The sequence below is a fragment of the Malus sylvestris genome, chromosome 11 (genome assembly GCF_916048215.2).
Source record: "Malus sylvestris chromosome 11, drMalSylv7.2, whole genome shotgun sequence".
Lineage (NCBI taxonomy): Eukaryota > Viridiplantae > Streptophyta > Magnoliopsida > Rosales > Rosaceae > Malus > Malus sylvestris.
Genome location: NC_062270.1, coordinates 39,941,802 through 39,957,509, shown reverse-complemented (window position 1 = coordinate 39,957,509; position 15,708 = coordinate 39,941,802). Strand labels below are relative to the sequence as shown.

Below are 15,708 nucleotides of genomic sequence, written 5' to 3'. Positions count from 1 at the left end.
GAGCCAACTATAATTAAGTAATTAAACTCGTCATATACGAGAATCAAACCTAAAATCTAAGGGACAAAAAAAAAATTCATGATCCAATGAAGAATGTAGTTCTAAAGTTGACAATTTGATCATATTGCTACATAAAAGTTCAGGCAATAAATCGACAAATAACTCTTTTTCAAATTAATGGTACATGCAAGGAAATATTAAAGGTAGCTCCAAGCCAACAAGTCTACCGCCTTTACGAGGGTCGGGAGGGGAACTTCTATCGTACGCAGCTTTACCCTTACTTTGAAAAGAGGCTGTTTCCCTGACTTGAACCCCTGACCTTTCGGTCACAAAGAAGTAACATTTTCATTGCGCCAAGGCTTGCCCTACATGCAGGGAAATACTATCTTTCCTTATTCTTCTGTTTTCTATATTTCTTTTTCTACCCTCGAAGTACAAACTGATATCATATACACTTGACTATATAATAAGTGATTCAAAATCTAGATTCCCCACAGATCATTTTAATGTGATGGGAATTCACTTGGGAGCTCCTTCGAACTGATCACGCAGCAACTCGTACTTTCTAAGCTCGGCCATGGAGAGAGACGAAGAAAGACGGGAGGACAAGGCAGTCAGGCGATAATCCAGAAACTGGCTTTGGATAAGCACTTTGTATAGTAATACACATAACTATTCACATTTCCTTCAATCATAGTGAAAAGCAATTGTCATACCTTGATAAAATCATCATATTCGAAATGCTAAGTTTCTAGACTCCCAATTTGAATCATAAGATCAAGAGAATCTTGTTTTATCCATTTGTCAGGACTTTAACGACTTAAATAGGTAAAAAAAAAAAAAAAAAAAAAAAAAAGGGCAACACTGGAAAATCAAAAACGAAAAATATAAATTCGAAATTAATTTTAAAAAATGAATTATTTAGTATTTACCGCAGTGTTTCACAGAAGAAAATAATTAAAATAATAATAATAATATTGAAAGAGAAAGAAGCACGCACCAAATGGGTTTGGTGGAGACAGCAAACCTCAACTGGTTGACTGGTTTATGCTTACGGAAGGGATTTCGGATCCATTTCACCAAATTCATCCAATTACCTGATCTGAACTCTTGAAATTTGATATAACGGCTAAAGTTATTATAACTTTTAAAGATATCCTTTGTTTATAGTCATTTGATCAAATTTCAAAGGTCCGAATTGATTGATTGGTGAATTTGGTGGAAGGGATATGAAAATGATCCCTTTCCTATGCTTACATATGTTTTGAGACAAAAATGTCCCTCTCTTTATGTGGTTGTCATGTCTGGAGTTTATTTATTTATTTTTAATTTCAATTTAGTTGTCTAAAACAATAATTCACTTAACTCATGTGCAACAATTTGTTAGTTATTTCAATGTTGTTTTTTGAGCTTTGTATAATAACCGTTGATTGAAATCAATACAAGATTATTGAATTTTCAAGGATAAATTGGAAAATTTGAGTTTTGTGATGCAATGTATACTAAATTTTGTTCATCAGATGATATGTTAGTTGGTCATTCATTTTAACATAAACTCAATTTAAAATTTATTTATTTACAGGTGAACATAGAAGAAGTGTAGAAACACGTAATTTGAAATAGTTAAAATATAATTTCAAATCATTGTCTTCCTTTTTACATTCATTGTAACTGCAAAATGTTAAAACAACTAACATATGTTTACTTACTTGAAATGATAGTCTGAATTGTTCCTAACTCATACTCATCAACTTACGAGTATTTTTTTTTATTGTTTCTCTTTTGTTTTAATTTTACTTATTTTAAATTTTATTATTTTTATTAAAATATATTTTAAAAAATAATTAAGGGGTAGGAGAGTGGGTCAATGGGCTTACCATAATAATGTGGTTTAAATTCACCTTTGACGAGAATTGAACCTAAAGTCTATTCGTCAAAGACGAATTTGAACCACATTATTGCTAACTTACTATGAAGCTAAGCCCGCCCACCTACCTATCGTTTGTTAAAAAAACATCCTCATTAGAGAAGGGCAATTTAAATTATGAAAACTTTACTCTTTTTGCTGTCTATATAGGGACATGACTTCTCTGCCCTCCTTCTTTCCATACACTCACATCCCCTCTTATTTTTGCGATCACGGTTAAACCACGTCAACATTTTATATTACTATTACTTTTTGTCTTATTATCTCTATAAAAAAATCAATATAAAATGTTGACGTGGCTTAACCGTTACTGCACAAAATAGAAGGGGATGAGAGTGTATGAAAAGTGAGAGGATAGAGAAGCCGGGTCCTCTATATAGACAGATAAAACTATGCCCCAATTATGAAGGGACCCACATAATGGGTTGTGACTTGTGAGCATTTACATAGATTATCCACAAAATACCATCTTATGCTCTTGCTGTCAATTTCGTTATCACATATGCAGTTTTTTCTTTTCCAATTCCGTTCTTGTGCACAATGCTTGTTGTTAAAGTGAGGTTTTATTTTTTAGGGCAAAAGACTGTTTACTACCCTCATGTTTTGTGGTTTTCAACATTTAGTACATCAAGTTTTTTTCGTCCCAGAGTCATACTTAAAGTGTTAATTTTGGGACAGTCTCATACATCCGTTAGTCAATCTGTTAAGTATACCGTTAACTGATAACGTGGCGCCTATGTAGACAATGATTGGGCGTCACGTGTCATTAAAAATATTAAAATAATAAAAGTATTTATTCAAAAAAAAAATTGTTCTTCCTCAAAACCCCGACTGTCCTCCCTTCTCCCTCCCTTCTCGGCCTCTACTGCAAATCCAAGCCTTTCCCTCCCTCAACCCCCGACCCACTCAATTTAAAAATAAAAAAAAATGTTTTTGGGCACCCTACATCCCTTATCTTCCCTGTATCCATGGCGACAGTTGCACTATGAGCTGAGGAAGTTCCAGACCCTCGAGATTTGCGGCATCAAACCGATTGCTCCGGTTCAGGTCATGGTGATGAAGACAAAGGACAAAACGACGTTGCACTCTGAAATCGTATGTCGTTGCCTTCACATCCAAAACCCATTGCCTCCCCCTCCAAACCCTCACTCATGGCAATGAAGGATCGGCCTCCTTCCTCGTATGGCTCCGTCTATGTCCCTCCCCACCACCGCCTCCGCTCTGTCATTAGCACCCCCACTTTCAAATTGGAAACAGAAAACCAATCAGTAAAACCTTCAATCACAATAGAAAAATAATAATTCCCAATTTTTACAAATTCTGTAACATTTTCCCCCAATTTTTCCAATAGCTGCCAAATTCCAAAAAAACCCAAGAAACCCATCTGCAACAGATCTAAAAAACTATCCATAAAAACACACAATTAACAATAATACAAACCAACACACATTCATTGATTCATGCAATTCTACTTAAACAGACAACATAGAAAACAGGAGAGAGTAGGTAGAGAGAGAGAGAGTTACAGAAAATTAAACCTGAATTTGAAGTCGCAAATACGCAAGGCGAAAAGGGTTTTGCCCTTCGAGGGTAAATTGCGGCCGGAGAGACCCAGAAAACGTAAAAAGGGTGACGCAGAAGGGCTCCATTCGAAGAGGGAGGGGGAAGGTAGGTGGAATCGAAGAAGGAGATGGAGGGGAAGGGTGGGTGCAAAGGAAAGAAGGGAGGAAGGGTCTGGGGATTTGGGCCGAGCTTAATCGTATGGTGGTGGTTATGGAAGAGAAGAAGAAGATGGGGAGGAATGAAAGTGTCCCCGTGGATGCAGAGGAGAGAAATGAGGGGCTCGAGGTGTTTGTTTATCGAGAAAATGTGGATCTGATGGGAAAGTGAGAAGAGAGGAGGTTGAGAGTGGGGGATTGAATTGAAAGATTGGATTTGGGGATTGATCGGAATATTTTGTTGTTTTGATTTGCAGGGGTTCTGGGTTTCTTTTTCCTTGTTGTCGCTACTTTTTTTTTTTAATAAATACTTTTATTTAATTATTTATTTTAATATTTTTAATGACATGTGGCATCCAGTCATTATCCATATAGGCGCCACGTCATCAGTTAACGGCAGCCTTAATAGTTTGACTAACGGATGTATGAGACTGTCCCAAAATTAACACTTTAGGTATGTCTCTGGGACGAAAAAAACTTAATGTACTAAATGTTGAAAACCACGAAACATAAATGTAGTAAACAGTCTTTTGCCCTATTTTTTAATTCCATTATTTTAATTCCCTTTAAAAAGTCATTATTTTAATATATATATTTTTTAATAAGAGACCAGAGACTGACAGCCGATGAGACTCAACTCACCATCGTATGATTTACACAGTAATATAAAATAATGTCTAATTTTATTTTTGTAAGACTTCATATTAGTGACTCGGAACATTGCAGTAAGTAATCTCGTTTTGTAAAAATATCTCTCAATCGACAAACATTATTTTGTTATTGTTATTGGAACAATATCTAAAACCATAATAGGAAACCCCACCATGAAGAATGAAAGTCACGAAATACACGAGGCAGGAGACGTGAGAGGCCCATCCTAAAGGGACCTCACTTCTCTGTCCTTCCAATTCCCATACATTCTCATCCCTTTTATTTGTGCGATCACGGTTAAGTCACGTTGACATTTTATATCACTATTATTTTTTGTCTTATTATCTCTATAAAAAAAATTAATATAAAATGTTGACGTGGCTTAACCGTGACCGCACAAAATAGGAGGGGATGTGAGTGTATGAGAGCTGGGAAGGTAGAGAAGCCGAGTCCATCCTAAGAGCAACTCCACTCATGGAGCCCTCCCCCCTGGCAATCCACTATTCAATCCACCCTATTGAACAGTAACTACCTTAAATGAATAGTAACTACCATTAATGAACAATAATTGCCATTTACATCTTCACCCTTGGAACCCTCCCCTGACAATAAACAATTAAAATAATAGTTTTTTTTGTTTGTTTAAATAATAAAAAATTGCAAAAGCTCTCTCTCTCTCTCTCTATCTCTCTCTCTCTCTCTCTCTCTCTCTGACACAAAAAAAATAAAAAATTGCAAAGCCCTCGGGCCACAGGCCCGTCGACTCCCCACCCCCCCTTCGCTCGGGCTCCCACCGTCACTCGGCCTCCACACGGCTGGACCTCTCTCCACCGGGCCTCCGGCCCCTTCTTCTCCACTGTCCCCCGAGCAACCCACATGGGTGGAGTTGCTCTAAAGCAGCATGTGTATTGTTTTTCTTTTCTAAAGTACATTTGCACTTTAAAAAAAAATGATATTTTTTACACTAAGGAGTAAAGAAGTAGGTTAAATATTACAATAAATTAGCAGTAATCGAACTTAAAACCTGTCACTTATAAATAAAGAGAAATATCACTAGACTGTAATACTAAATGACAAGTACATTTACACTTGAGAATTGAGACAAAAATATGTGGTGCTTTTCGTCCCATAAGTTAACAATGTACGTAACCAAAGTTCTTTGATCGTTTTGTGCACTATTAGTGGTACTATGTCTCTACTTAATTAGGAAACATCTTATATTTGACTTACACGAGTGCATATATAATATATTTTTAGGGAACTTTAACGAAAAGCACTCGGTACTGTTCACTTTAACGAAAAACCACATTTTTACACTAAAAAGTCAATCCTGGTACTATTCACTTTACCCTTTATTTTGTCCTTATCATTAAAACTTAAAGTTTTCAAACCCTTTTCATTAGTTTTCCTATATTTTTATGGTGATTTGATACTAAATGGTGTCCCATTATAACTTCCTGCAAGCGAGTACATGGGGTTGATTTGTTTGCATAAAACTTTTCATGTGCTCTTACAGTCTGTTATATATAAATTACTTTTCTTTTTTTACGATTTTAACAGGTTCATTATGCAGATGTATTTATGATTAAAAAATAGAAATTGCTATTAGTACTCCAAAATTTTCATTCTACACTCCAAACTTTCTATATTAGGAAAAAAAATACATTTGTGAGGAGCGTAGAATGAGATTTTTGGAATGCCAATAATACTTCTCATAAAAATAAGCTATGCAATTCTATTGAATTGTGATTTGCAAATACTAATAAATGACTCATTGCATGTAAAAAGTCGAATAATATTCGTGACGTAAATAATGGAGACTAATGATAATGATTTTTATTTTTTATTTTTTTGGAAACTGACTAATGATAATGATTAGCAATAAATATCAGACAACAGAAAACTACTAATTAACAGAAAATCAATAGGAAACCAGTAAGTAAAAAAGGCAGATGTTTTTTTTATATAAATGGACGGTCAGAAAGCATCAAGTAATTAGTAAGCTTATAAATAGCAACAATTATTGCCACTTAATACTACAGTAAGATGATATTATTCTTCACTTGTAAATAAGAGAATTTAGGTTTGATTTTTGTCAAAGACGAATTTGAACCCCATTATTGCTAACTCATTGTGAGGTTTAACCCACCTCATCCCTTAGCTAGATAATATCGTTTGTTAAAAAATATAATAACAATTAATTTTTTTTTTAAACAAACGATATTGTTTATACTAAGGAAAGGGGGTAGGATTAATCTCACAATTGGCTCGTAATAATGTGGTACAAGTCGTATTTTGGCAAGAATCGAACTTAAAACCTCTCATTTACAAGTAAAAATGAAAATCACTGGACCGTAATATTAACAATGATTTTTTATTAAAAATACAAGGCAATAATTGGGTCCTACAAATGGGAAGCATGTCTTTCAATATATAGTACTAGAACAAGGTTTTTGGAATAAACTCCTTGCTAATTATGAAGAATATGCTTGGATTTGTGCTCTTTAATTTGACCATCCAAAGATTCCAAACGCCAAATTGAAGCATAAATAGCATTTTTTTAGTATTTCCAATTGACCAAAAAAAAAAAAACAACAGAAGCATTTTAGTATCAAAAATGGAATTTAAACAATGTTTGTACACGCCACTTAATACTACGGTTTATTGATATTTTTCTTCACTTATAAGTAAAAGGTCTTAGTTCGATTCTCGCTAAAGGCGAATTTGAACTACATTATTGTCTAGCACAGTGTGAGGCTTAGCCCCACCCAACCCCCACTTTTTTTATTTTATTTTATTTTTTATTCCCCATTCCTTTAATGTAGATAATATTCTTTATTAAAAGACCAAAAAAATAAAAGGAAAACTAATGAAAATGGTTTGAAAACTTTGAGTTTTAATGATAAGGACAAAATAAAGGGTAAAGTGAATAGTATCAGGATTGACTTTTTAGTGTAAAAATGTGGTTTTTCATTAAAGTGAACAGTACCGGGTGCTTTTCGTTAAAGTTCCCAAAAATAAATTGATGTTTGTGCACATCTTCGAAAAGTTATGATATTGTACAGTCACATGATATAATAGCAACTAGTCATGTGCTATAATACAAATGTAAGGTTGGATGGCCTATGGCCTTAAGAATAAGATTGGATTGGCAGAAATTGGTCAAGCTAGATATGATTGGATTTGCAGGGATTGGTTAGGCATGACTTGAAACCTGTGTATATTGATAGGTTAAATAACCCAATATATTGAGGATTCATACCTATCATATCCAGTCATATTCATCTTACATTTTAACATAACAAACAATGAACTGAACTCAAATCTATTTTAATTGGCCACAACCTATTCCAACTAGACCATCAAACATGCCCTTATGATTTAGAGTATAGTATTAACAAATAATTCACGTGCTACAATATTGTGTGAAACATGTACATGCCCATTTTTGGCCATCCATTCTTAATCGGCATGCCTTTTCCTCTGGTGCAATTTATTTATAGGTCCAAGTCGGCCTCATTTTATGTGGACCTTATGACGCTTTATGATTGATGTAGACATGAGGTTAACCAAGTTGAGTAGAGCAGCATACTTAAATTCCTTTCTCATAGTTTAGATTAGTTTAGAATAGACTATCAATTTGTTTTCTTTTCTTTGATACAACAATATTGTGGAGTGGAGACTTGAGGTACGCCACATAATGAACCAACTATAATTAAGTAATCAAACTCGTCATCTACGAAAATCAAACCTAAAATCTCAAAGAGACAAAAAAAAAGAAGCATGATCCAATGAAGAATGTAGTTCTAAAGTTGACAATTTGATCCTATTGCTACATAAAAGTTCAGGCAATAAATCGACAAATAACTCTTTTTCAATTTAATGGTACATCAAGGAAATATTAAGGGCAACTCCAAGCCAACAAGTCTACCGCCTTTACGAAGGTCGGGAGGGGAACTTCTATTGTACATAGTTTTACCCTTGTGCTTTGAAAAGAGGTTGTTTCCATTACTTGAACCCCTGACTTTTCGGTCACAAAGAAGTAACATTTCCATTGCGCCAAGGCTTGCCCTACATGCAAGAAAATACTATCTTTCCTTATTCTTCTGTTTTCTATATTTCTTTTTCCACCCTCGAAGTACAAACTGATATCATATACACTTGACCATATAATAAGTGATTCAAAATATAGATTCCCCACAGATCATTTTAATGTGGTGGGAATTCACTTGGGAGCTCCTTCGAACTGATCACGCAGCAACTCGTACTTTCTAAGCTCGGCCATGGAGAGCGACGGAGAAAGCTCCCCTAAGACCTAAGATGGGAGGACAAGGCAGTCAGGCGATAATCCAGAAACTGGCTTTGGAGAAGCACTTTGTATAGTAATACACATAACTATTCACATTTCCTTCAATCATAGTGAAGAGCAATTGTCATACCTTGATAAAATCATCATATTCGACAATAACAGAGTCCGATTGTTCATCTGTGCCGGAAGAATCTGAATCCGAACTCAAAGCCTACACGAAACCAAATGTCAGCACCAGAAAGGGAGCATGAAATACCATCAGTCAATACAGGAGCATTCCTTTATCTAGTTAAGTTTACTGCGATACAAATTTACACATGTATCGAGTGTCGATAGAAAATGTCCAGGATGATTTCGACAATACAAGGTCCTACATCGAGCACTTGAAGGTTTTCAATCTCAGTATATGAAATCCTGGGTGTCTCAAAACTCGTTTGTTAACTGGTTTACGGGTAGATATTCCAACTTTAACGGAAATAAAACATAAATGCACTTCCGCTCTTAATTACCTTACCATTTAACACCCCATATATCAGATAGCATTAACATGTAGCAAGGATATTAGTTTATCTGACTCACCTTGCGCTTTGCTGCATTAAACCAAGCGTCTGCACACAACGCGTACATGTCTGCACCAGTGAAGTTCGGGGGACATCTCTTTGCTATGGAGTAAAGTGGTACGTCTTGATGTAACTTAAACTTTCGGGTAAGTGCTTTGAGGACCCTAGAAGAGATGCCATTAAGAAATGTGAAGAAAAGATTCATTGACATGCATTATTTGATTAGTCTCTTAAACGAAGTATGCATTATGAAGGCATGAAACTGAAATTGTGAGAATACTAACCGCTCTCTGTAAGATGCTTCAGAGTTTACTCCAACATAAAGTAGTTTATCAAATCGTCCAGGCCGTAGAAGTGCTGGGTCAATCAAATCTGGTCTGTTGCTTGCTCCAATTATAAACAAGTCCTAAGACAAACCAAATAAAGAATGAGATATAGTTTCTTTCTTATTATAAGAAAGGAAGATACGAGGACAATAACCTGTGTTGAATCGTTTAGGCCGTCGATCTCTGCAAGCATCTAGCGAAACAGAAAACTTATCACATTAAGAAAACATTAATGGAATCATAGAAAAAATTATGCGGAAGTCCTGAGGAAAAAAAAAGGAGACTTCACCTGAGAAACCACTCTGTCCATAACACCCCCAGAATCCCCAGAGGCACCGCGGGCTGGAGCAAGAGAATCAAGTTCATCAAAAAATATAACACATGGGCGTGCTGACCTGGCCTGCAAAGTATGTACAATGTCACTTAATCACGAGTTGAAACTTGAAATGGATGTTTTGAAATTTATATATAAAACCAATATCATAAGCTTCTTTCATTGAAGGGATACTGATCAACTGATCATAGTGGAATTCTTTACCTTCTGGAAGATGTCTCTAACATTCTTTTCTGACTCTCCTATGTACATATTGATAAGTTCAGGTCCTTTTACGCTGAGAAAGTTCAGGGAACACTCAGTTGCAACGGCTTTTGCCAGTAGAGTCTGAGGATTAATAAGAAAATCAAAGGTGGCTAAAAAACAAATCGCTCCAGGCGGGAAGAGGGCAAATTGATAAGTCCAGAGCAACTTACTTTTCCAGTTCCAGGTGGACCATATAGAAGAACACCAGACCGCTTTCGTAAACCAGATGAAAACAAGTCCTTGTGCAGAAGAGGTAGCTACAAATACAGCAACAGAAAGAGACTTCAATTTCCAGTTACTGGAATCTTGCTAACGAACAAAGGCTTAGATATACAAAGAGTGCCTACCTGAACAGTATCCAGAATTGATTTCTTCACATCCTCAAGACCGCCAACATCATCCCATTTCACATTAGGGACCTATGGGAAAAATGACTTTAAAATTCCTTGTATATACTTGAAAATGTTCTATGAGATTACTACTTCACTGCTTGCTGATTCTAGCAGTAAACCTTTAGTACCTCCCACATCGAAGATAACACTCTTAGAAACAATAAAAAATTACACTGAAGTTAGCCTTGTCTCTAAGTTACCTTTGGTGTACCCAGGGCTGTTGCATTCCTTTTCTTTGAACGCTCCAATGCCTTTGTCAAGTTTTCTTTCCTCAGAACCTGAGGTGCAACTGCAGAGGACTTACTATCAGATTCCACATTAGGTCTGAGAGATCCATCTGATTCCTCCGACTCAACACTGTCAATCAGAACATTGCCTCTGGAAATCAAGTTAGCACCAGCATCAGCAATCAAAGCATGGATATCTCTAGGCATGAAACCAGATGTCTGCGCAACTATATCCTTTATAAACTCCTCTGAACCAGTCTGCAAAAAACAACAATCTGATCCATCAAAGTCACCAATTTGATCCAAAAAAACTACAATGAATACCATGTGGAGTATCAACCAAAACAAGATCAAATCATGGTTACAAGAATATATATATATACACTTGTTCAGCTTTTAGGAATAGCCTATGCATCATAGTTATATTTCTATTAAAAAAACCCGCACACAAAAGGTACATAGAAACAACACATTTGCTCACATACATTAGAAAAGAGTTCAGAAGCCGTTTGCAGCGATTGTGACACCATTTTCACCCTTTGTTCTTCGGTCAAAGGACCCATACTTATTTCATGGCTAAAGCAGCGTCTAATAATTGGTGGTAGACCTTCAGTACTGTCAGCAGCTGCAATTAACAGCACCCGATGCCTTCCTATCTTCCCAGCATCCTGCACATGCCCCACTAAGATTAAAAATAATAAACAAAAAAGTTATAGATCAATGGACGGACACCCATGCAAAATAAATAGGTACAGATCATTAGAAATTCATATTACAACTATTTATCATTTGAGAGAATCAAAATGACTAGTATAAGTATCCTAAACCAAGATATGCGGATCTAAAGCATTTGCATCTTACAGTATCACCATTGTGTTTTCCTTCAAAATCCATGTCTCCTTCATCAGAAATTGGCTCAGTGAATTCCCTGATAAGTGAAGCCACTTCAGAATTGATTCCAACTTGATCACTTGGTGGACCTTCATTAGAGCCCAAATTCCGGAAAACGTCAAAATGGCGGAGAAGAAGTATTGCTGGCGAGTATCTGATAGCATAATTGGCATAAGAAAAAAAAAGCAACAATATAAAGAAGAAATAATCTACAATAAAAATGATAAATTGTCAAATATAACAGAGAAAACAATGATAGAAAAGCATGGACTGGCTTCTCACAAAAGTTTGAATAAATGATGCAAAGATAATTATTGATACAGCAATTAACAATATCACTGAAAGACACGTAACAAAAATGAATACGATTGTGTCTGCCTTGCCAAGTATATGTGACAGTATTAGAGCAACGTAACTGACAAATTTTACGAGATCTAAACACTTTGTGCTGCCTCACCTTTGAGCTGTATTCAAGGTTTGAGCTAGTGAAACAGACATCCTTTTATCAGATGATGCCATTAGATTGTGACAGCTATATTCAACTACATGCAGGCCCAATCGACGAGCAATGTATCTAACAACTGTTCTCTTACCACATCCTGCAGCGAGCATTGAATCAGTACTCAATAACACTACACACTTGGGCACATGAAAAATACATCTTAACGAGAACAGACAGGTTTTTGGTCAACATCTTTGTTACTAACTGGTAATAGGTTCAAAGATTATTGCATACGGTTGCAGATGAGTGATCTTGTTAGAGACCATTCCAATTTAAACATCGAAGCCACCATGAAAAGCAAACTACAAAAGAAAAAATCAAACTCACCTGCCAATCCGTACAGGAGAACTGAAACTCTGAATTTTGAAGATAGTGCTGATGGGCAGAGAGGCGGTGCAAGTATGGAGGCCAATATTTTTACGGTGTCCCCTTGCAAAGGTGCAAAACCTTGTTTTCCAGCAATCAATAAGTCTGGGGGTACAGCAGAAGAGACACTCCCTCCAAGCACAAGGGCTGTTTGAGAGCGATTAACTCGGAGAATGGAATCGTCTGAAGGTTCCATGGCCACAACCTAAGAATATTAATTTACGCTGTGATCAGACTTGGTACTATATGTTGAGTATAAAAGCAACCAAAGAACAATAATAAGATTCTTTTTTTGATAGGAAGAACAATACAGGGAAATTACCTTGAAATAGATGTTATCACTTCCATCTTGTGAACTTTGGTTGCAAGGAATGCACATCATTGACTTGCAACTCCAATTGATACAAATACTGAAAATATCACCTCTTGCTAGATACCTATCAACTCCAAAGTAGTTATGTAGTGCCAAATCTATCATTTCTTGACGATCTTCATATTCAACGGACGAATTTCCTTTAAGAGAGTCAAGTGTACCACATTCCGGTATCTTCACGAAAGAAGCTCTCAAATGGGAAGCATATCTTGGCAACTGAGGCTGAGGCTCCAACTGCAATCCAACTACAGAAGCCTCAAGGCCTTTCCCGCTCACCTCATCATCCACTTTCTCTCCAAAATAAGATGCCAAAAGCTCTTCCCCTCTATGAACGAGTGATTTGAAGCACAATGTGTGCAAGTCAAGGTTATATGCTAATAGAGGTGATATATACGCAACTTCGCGCTTCAACGACATTCGATCATTTCCGGGGAAAGTACAACAAGGCAAAATAAGCATTGCGTGAGAAAATTCAGACAAGGATTGTTCAATCTTCGTGGCGCAATCATGGCTGTTCGGAGGATCAAGGACAATGGCCTGAGCGGTTCTTTGTACGTTTGTCTCCACATTCATCACAGTCACCTTGTGTATTCGAAATCCAGCCGAACCAGAAAATAACATAGAATACTGGTATCAATTACTAGCTGAACAGAAAATTCTAGTGTAATCTTAAACCCGAAAAATCTAACTAATGAATTTCAATTCTTTCCCAAAATCAAAAATCGATAATTTTAGTTTTAACTGCGAATTTAATTGGATTCAACATTCTTTAAAATCACATTATGTATTCAAAATCAACAAAATTCTACCATAATTCATTCCGGAAATCGAAATTTCGATAACTTGAGTCTTTAGCTGGGAAATTCATCTACGATTCAAGTGTTAATTCTTGTACTTTGATCAATTTTCCCGGCAACCAAACAGAAAGCAGGAAAATTTATATGAATCAACATTGGAACAAGTACCAGAGAGCCGGAGGTGATGGAGAGCCGTTTGAGGGCAGAAGTGAGCAGCCCGACCAAAGCAGAGTCGTCGAGAGAAGCCAATTTGGGGCTGCTTGAAAGGACCGTTCTGTCCTTAGACAGCCGGAGAATCCCCGGCGGCAACTGCAAGCTCGTAGACTCGTCGCCATCGCCGCCGCCGTCGACTGGGCGGTCTTCACTCAGTACGGAATTGACGAGACTTTTGGTGGAAGTAAGCACCAGTGGCTTCCTCCTCCTCCTCTCCACCATTGAAATGGAAACCTATAGATACACACATAGATACATTCCAGCTGCAGATTGTATATATAATTATAGATACTGAAATAGCACGAATCGATGAAGCTCTGCGGGCTGCTTGAAGTACTAGTTATTTCTTCTTTCAAGAAGCTTTTTTTTAAGGATTTAATAAATTCGGATGTTTTTTTAAAATAACTGAAAGTGTTTTTTATTAAAATACTTTTAAATACTATCATAGTAAAAATGTTAATAAATCATTGGAAAAATATTTAAAATGATTCCTAAGAGAAGCACGTAATTGGTGCTTCTTGTAGAAAACATTTAAAGTGCTTCTGGAACTTAAAAATATTTTCTCTAAAAATGTTTTCAGTCATTTTAAAAGCACTTCCAAACAAGCCTAATAATTTTGGTAAGGATGGTTTTTAAAAATATTTTCATCAAAAACGATTTCAATTATTTTAAAAACATATCCAAACAAGCTGTAGTAGTCCAACCGTTTGGACGGGAGTTGTTTGGGCTGGAACTTGAATGGGCTTTTGTTGCTAATTGGGCATGCACCAAAGACTACTAGTAAACCTTTTGGACCGTCCGATGCAAATTTTCGAAGCTTGATTTCATTGTACGTTTTAGTCTGAATAAGAGCCGTTATATTCTATTAAGTTAAGTGATCTAACGGTTCTTATTTAGATGTTCAACCTAAATGGGCACTAGAGAAAGCCTCTTAAGCAAATTGGTCGGAGCAGATGCCGATTTGCTTTGCAAAGAATGTGACCATATGCCGTGACCAAATGGCATGATAACGTATACGAAGGTTATGGCTATCAGGCTCTCGATGCGGCATAATAAGATGCGAAAGTTATGGCTTACTGTGCCGTCGATGACCGGAGTTCAGGTTCCTTGGCTTATCAGAGCATGGGGGGCTCATGCTCCTCTTTCCCCTAGTTCAACTGACCTCCATCATTTTAGTTTGGAAGATGAGAAGTACAAAGCAAATAATCAATTAGAATGATAAAAAAAACATATTAGATGGAGATGCGGGTATCGATTCCCATCCTAACACATGCTAAATGTGTAAGCTAAAAGCTAAAAGTCAAATTCCCCCTAGGATTTAGCCCAATAATTGGTGTGGGCACCACCAGCGGACCCTCACCCACATGGGCATGTCTTTCAAGATTTATTGAATTTAACGGCTGAGATCGAATATAATCAAATCTAAAGGTAAAAAAAAAATCTAACGGCTCAATTGTAAACCCAACAGCAAAAATAATTAAAAAAATTATTTAACTCAAAATTCACCCAAATTTAGTGATTTTTTAATATTTATCGGAATTTAAATATTTTTAGGCTAAAATGTTCATAAAATTAAATTATGATAGTGTACATAATTCTTTTTTTTTTTAAATTACTTTAAAAGAAAAAAATATTCTAAATTTATTCTTTAATAATCTCAGGCTAAAAAATTTAGGCTAGAAGGTTGGGGCAAAAAAAAACTATTTCTGAGCTAAAATCTAAATTTTCTAGGCTAAAAATTTTAGGTTTTAACCCAAGGATTGGATATAGTCTAAGCGAGCGCTCTACCATCTGAGCTACATTCCCAAATCTGCTTCAAAAGCTCAGAGTCAAAGAAATTAACAAAAATGAAAATCCCATTGTCTTTGTTCCTTTT

The 15,708-nt window shown here is 36.1% G+C and overlaps 1 protein-coding gene and 1 long non-coding RNA gene across 2 annotated transcripts; one reads left to right on the top strand and one right to left on the bottom strand.

Annotated features, from left to right (window-relative positions):
• The first annotated feature begins 130 nt into the window (after nt 1-130).
• LOC126590118 (uncharacterized) lies at nt 131-8,473 on the top strand. Its single transcript, XR_007612069.1, has 2 exons — nt 131-240; nt 8,241-8,473. It is a non-coding gene; the product is annotated as an uncharacterized LOC126590118 (long non-coding RNA).
• On the bottom strand, nt 8,149-14,189 carry LOC126590108 (peroxisome biogenesis protein 6). Its single transcript, XM_050255623.1, has 16 exons — nt 13,788-14,189; nt 12,772-13,404; nt 12,411-12,654; nt 12,039-12,180; nt 11,552-11,735; nt 11,176-11,358; nt 10,664-10,948; nt 10,419-10,490; nt 10,242-10,328; nt 10,030-10,152; nt 9,781-9,891; nt 9,646-9,684; nt 9,450-9,571; nt 9,185-9,329; nt 8,736-8,816; nt 8,149-8,611 (listed from the first exon to the last, which is right to left on the bottom strand). Exons 1-16 carry the CDS (start codon nt 14,052-14,054, stop codon nt 8,522-8,524), a joined length of 2,808 nt encoding a protein of 935 aa, XP_050111580.1. The 5' UTR covers nt 14,055-14,189; the 3' UTR covers nt 8,149-8,521.
• Between the last annotated feature and the right edge of the window lie 1,519 nt (nt 14,190-15,708).

What these genes read in the sequence shown, in the direction of transcription:
- LOC126590108 (XM_050255623.1), bottom strand. Translation starts at nt 14,054, where the DNA reads ATGGTGGAGAGGAGGAGGAGGAAGCCACTGGTGCTTACTTCCACCAAA. An exon ending in CCATCACCTCCGGCTCTCTG is followed by an intron (nt 13,405 to 13,787) that starts GTACTTGTTCCA and finishes CGAATACACAAG; the next exon opens with GTGACTGTGATGAATGTGGA. An exon ending in TGGACAGAGTGGTTTCTCAG is followed by an intron (nt 9,685 to 9,780) that starts GTGAAGTCTCCT and finishes CTGTTTCGCTAG; the next exon opens with ATGCTTGCAGAGATCGACGG.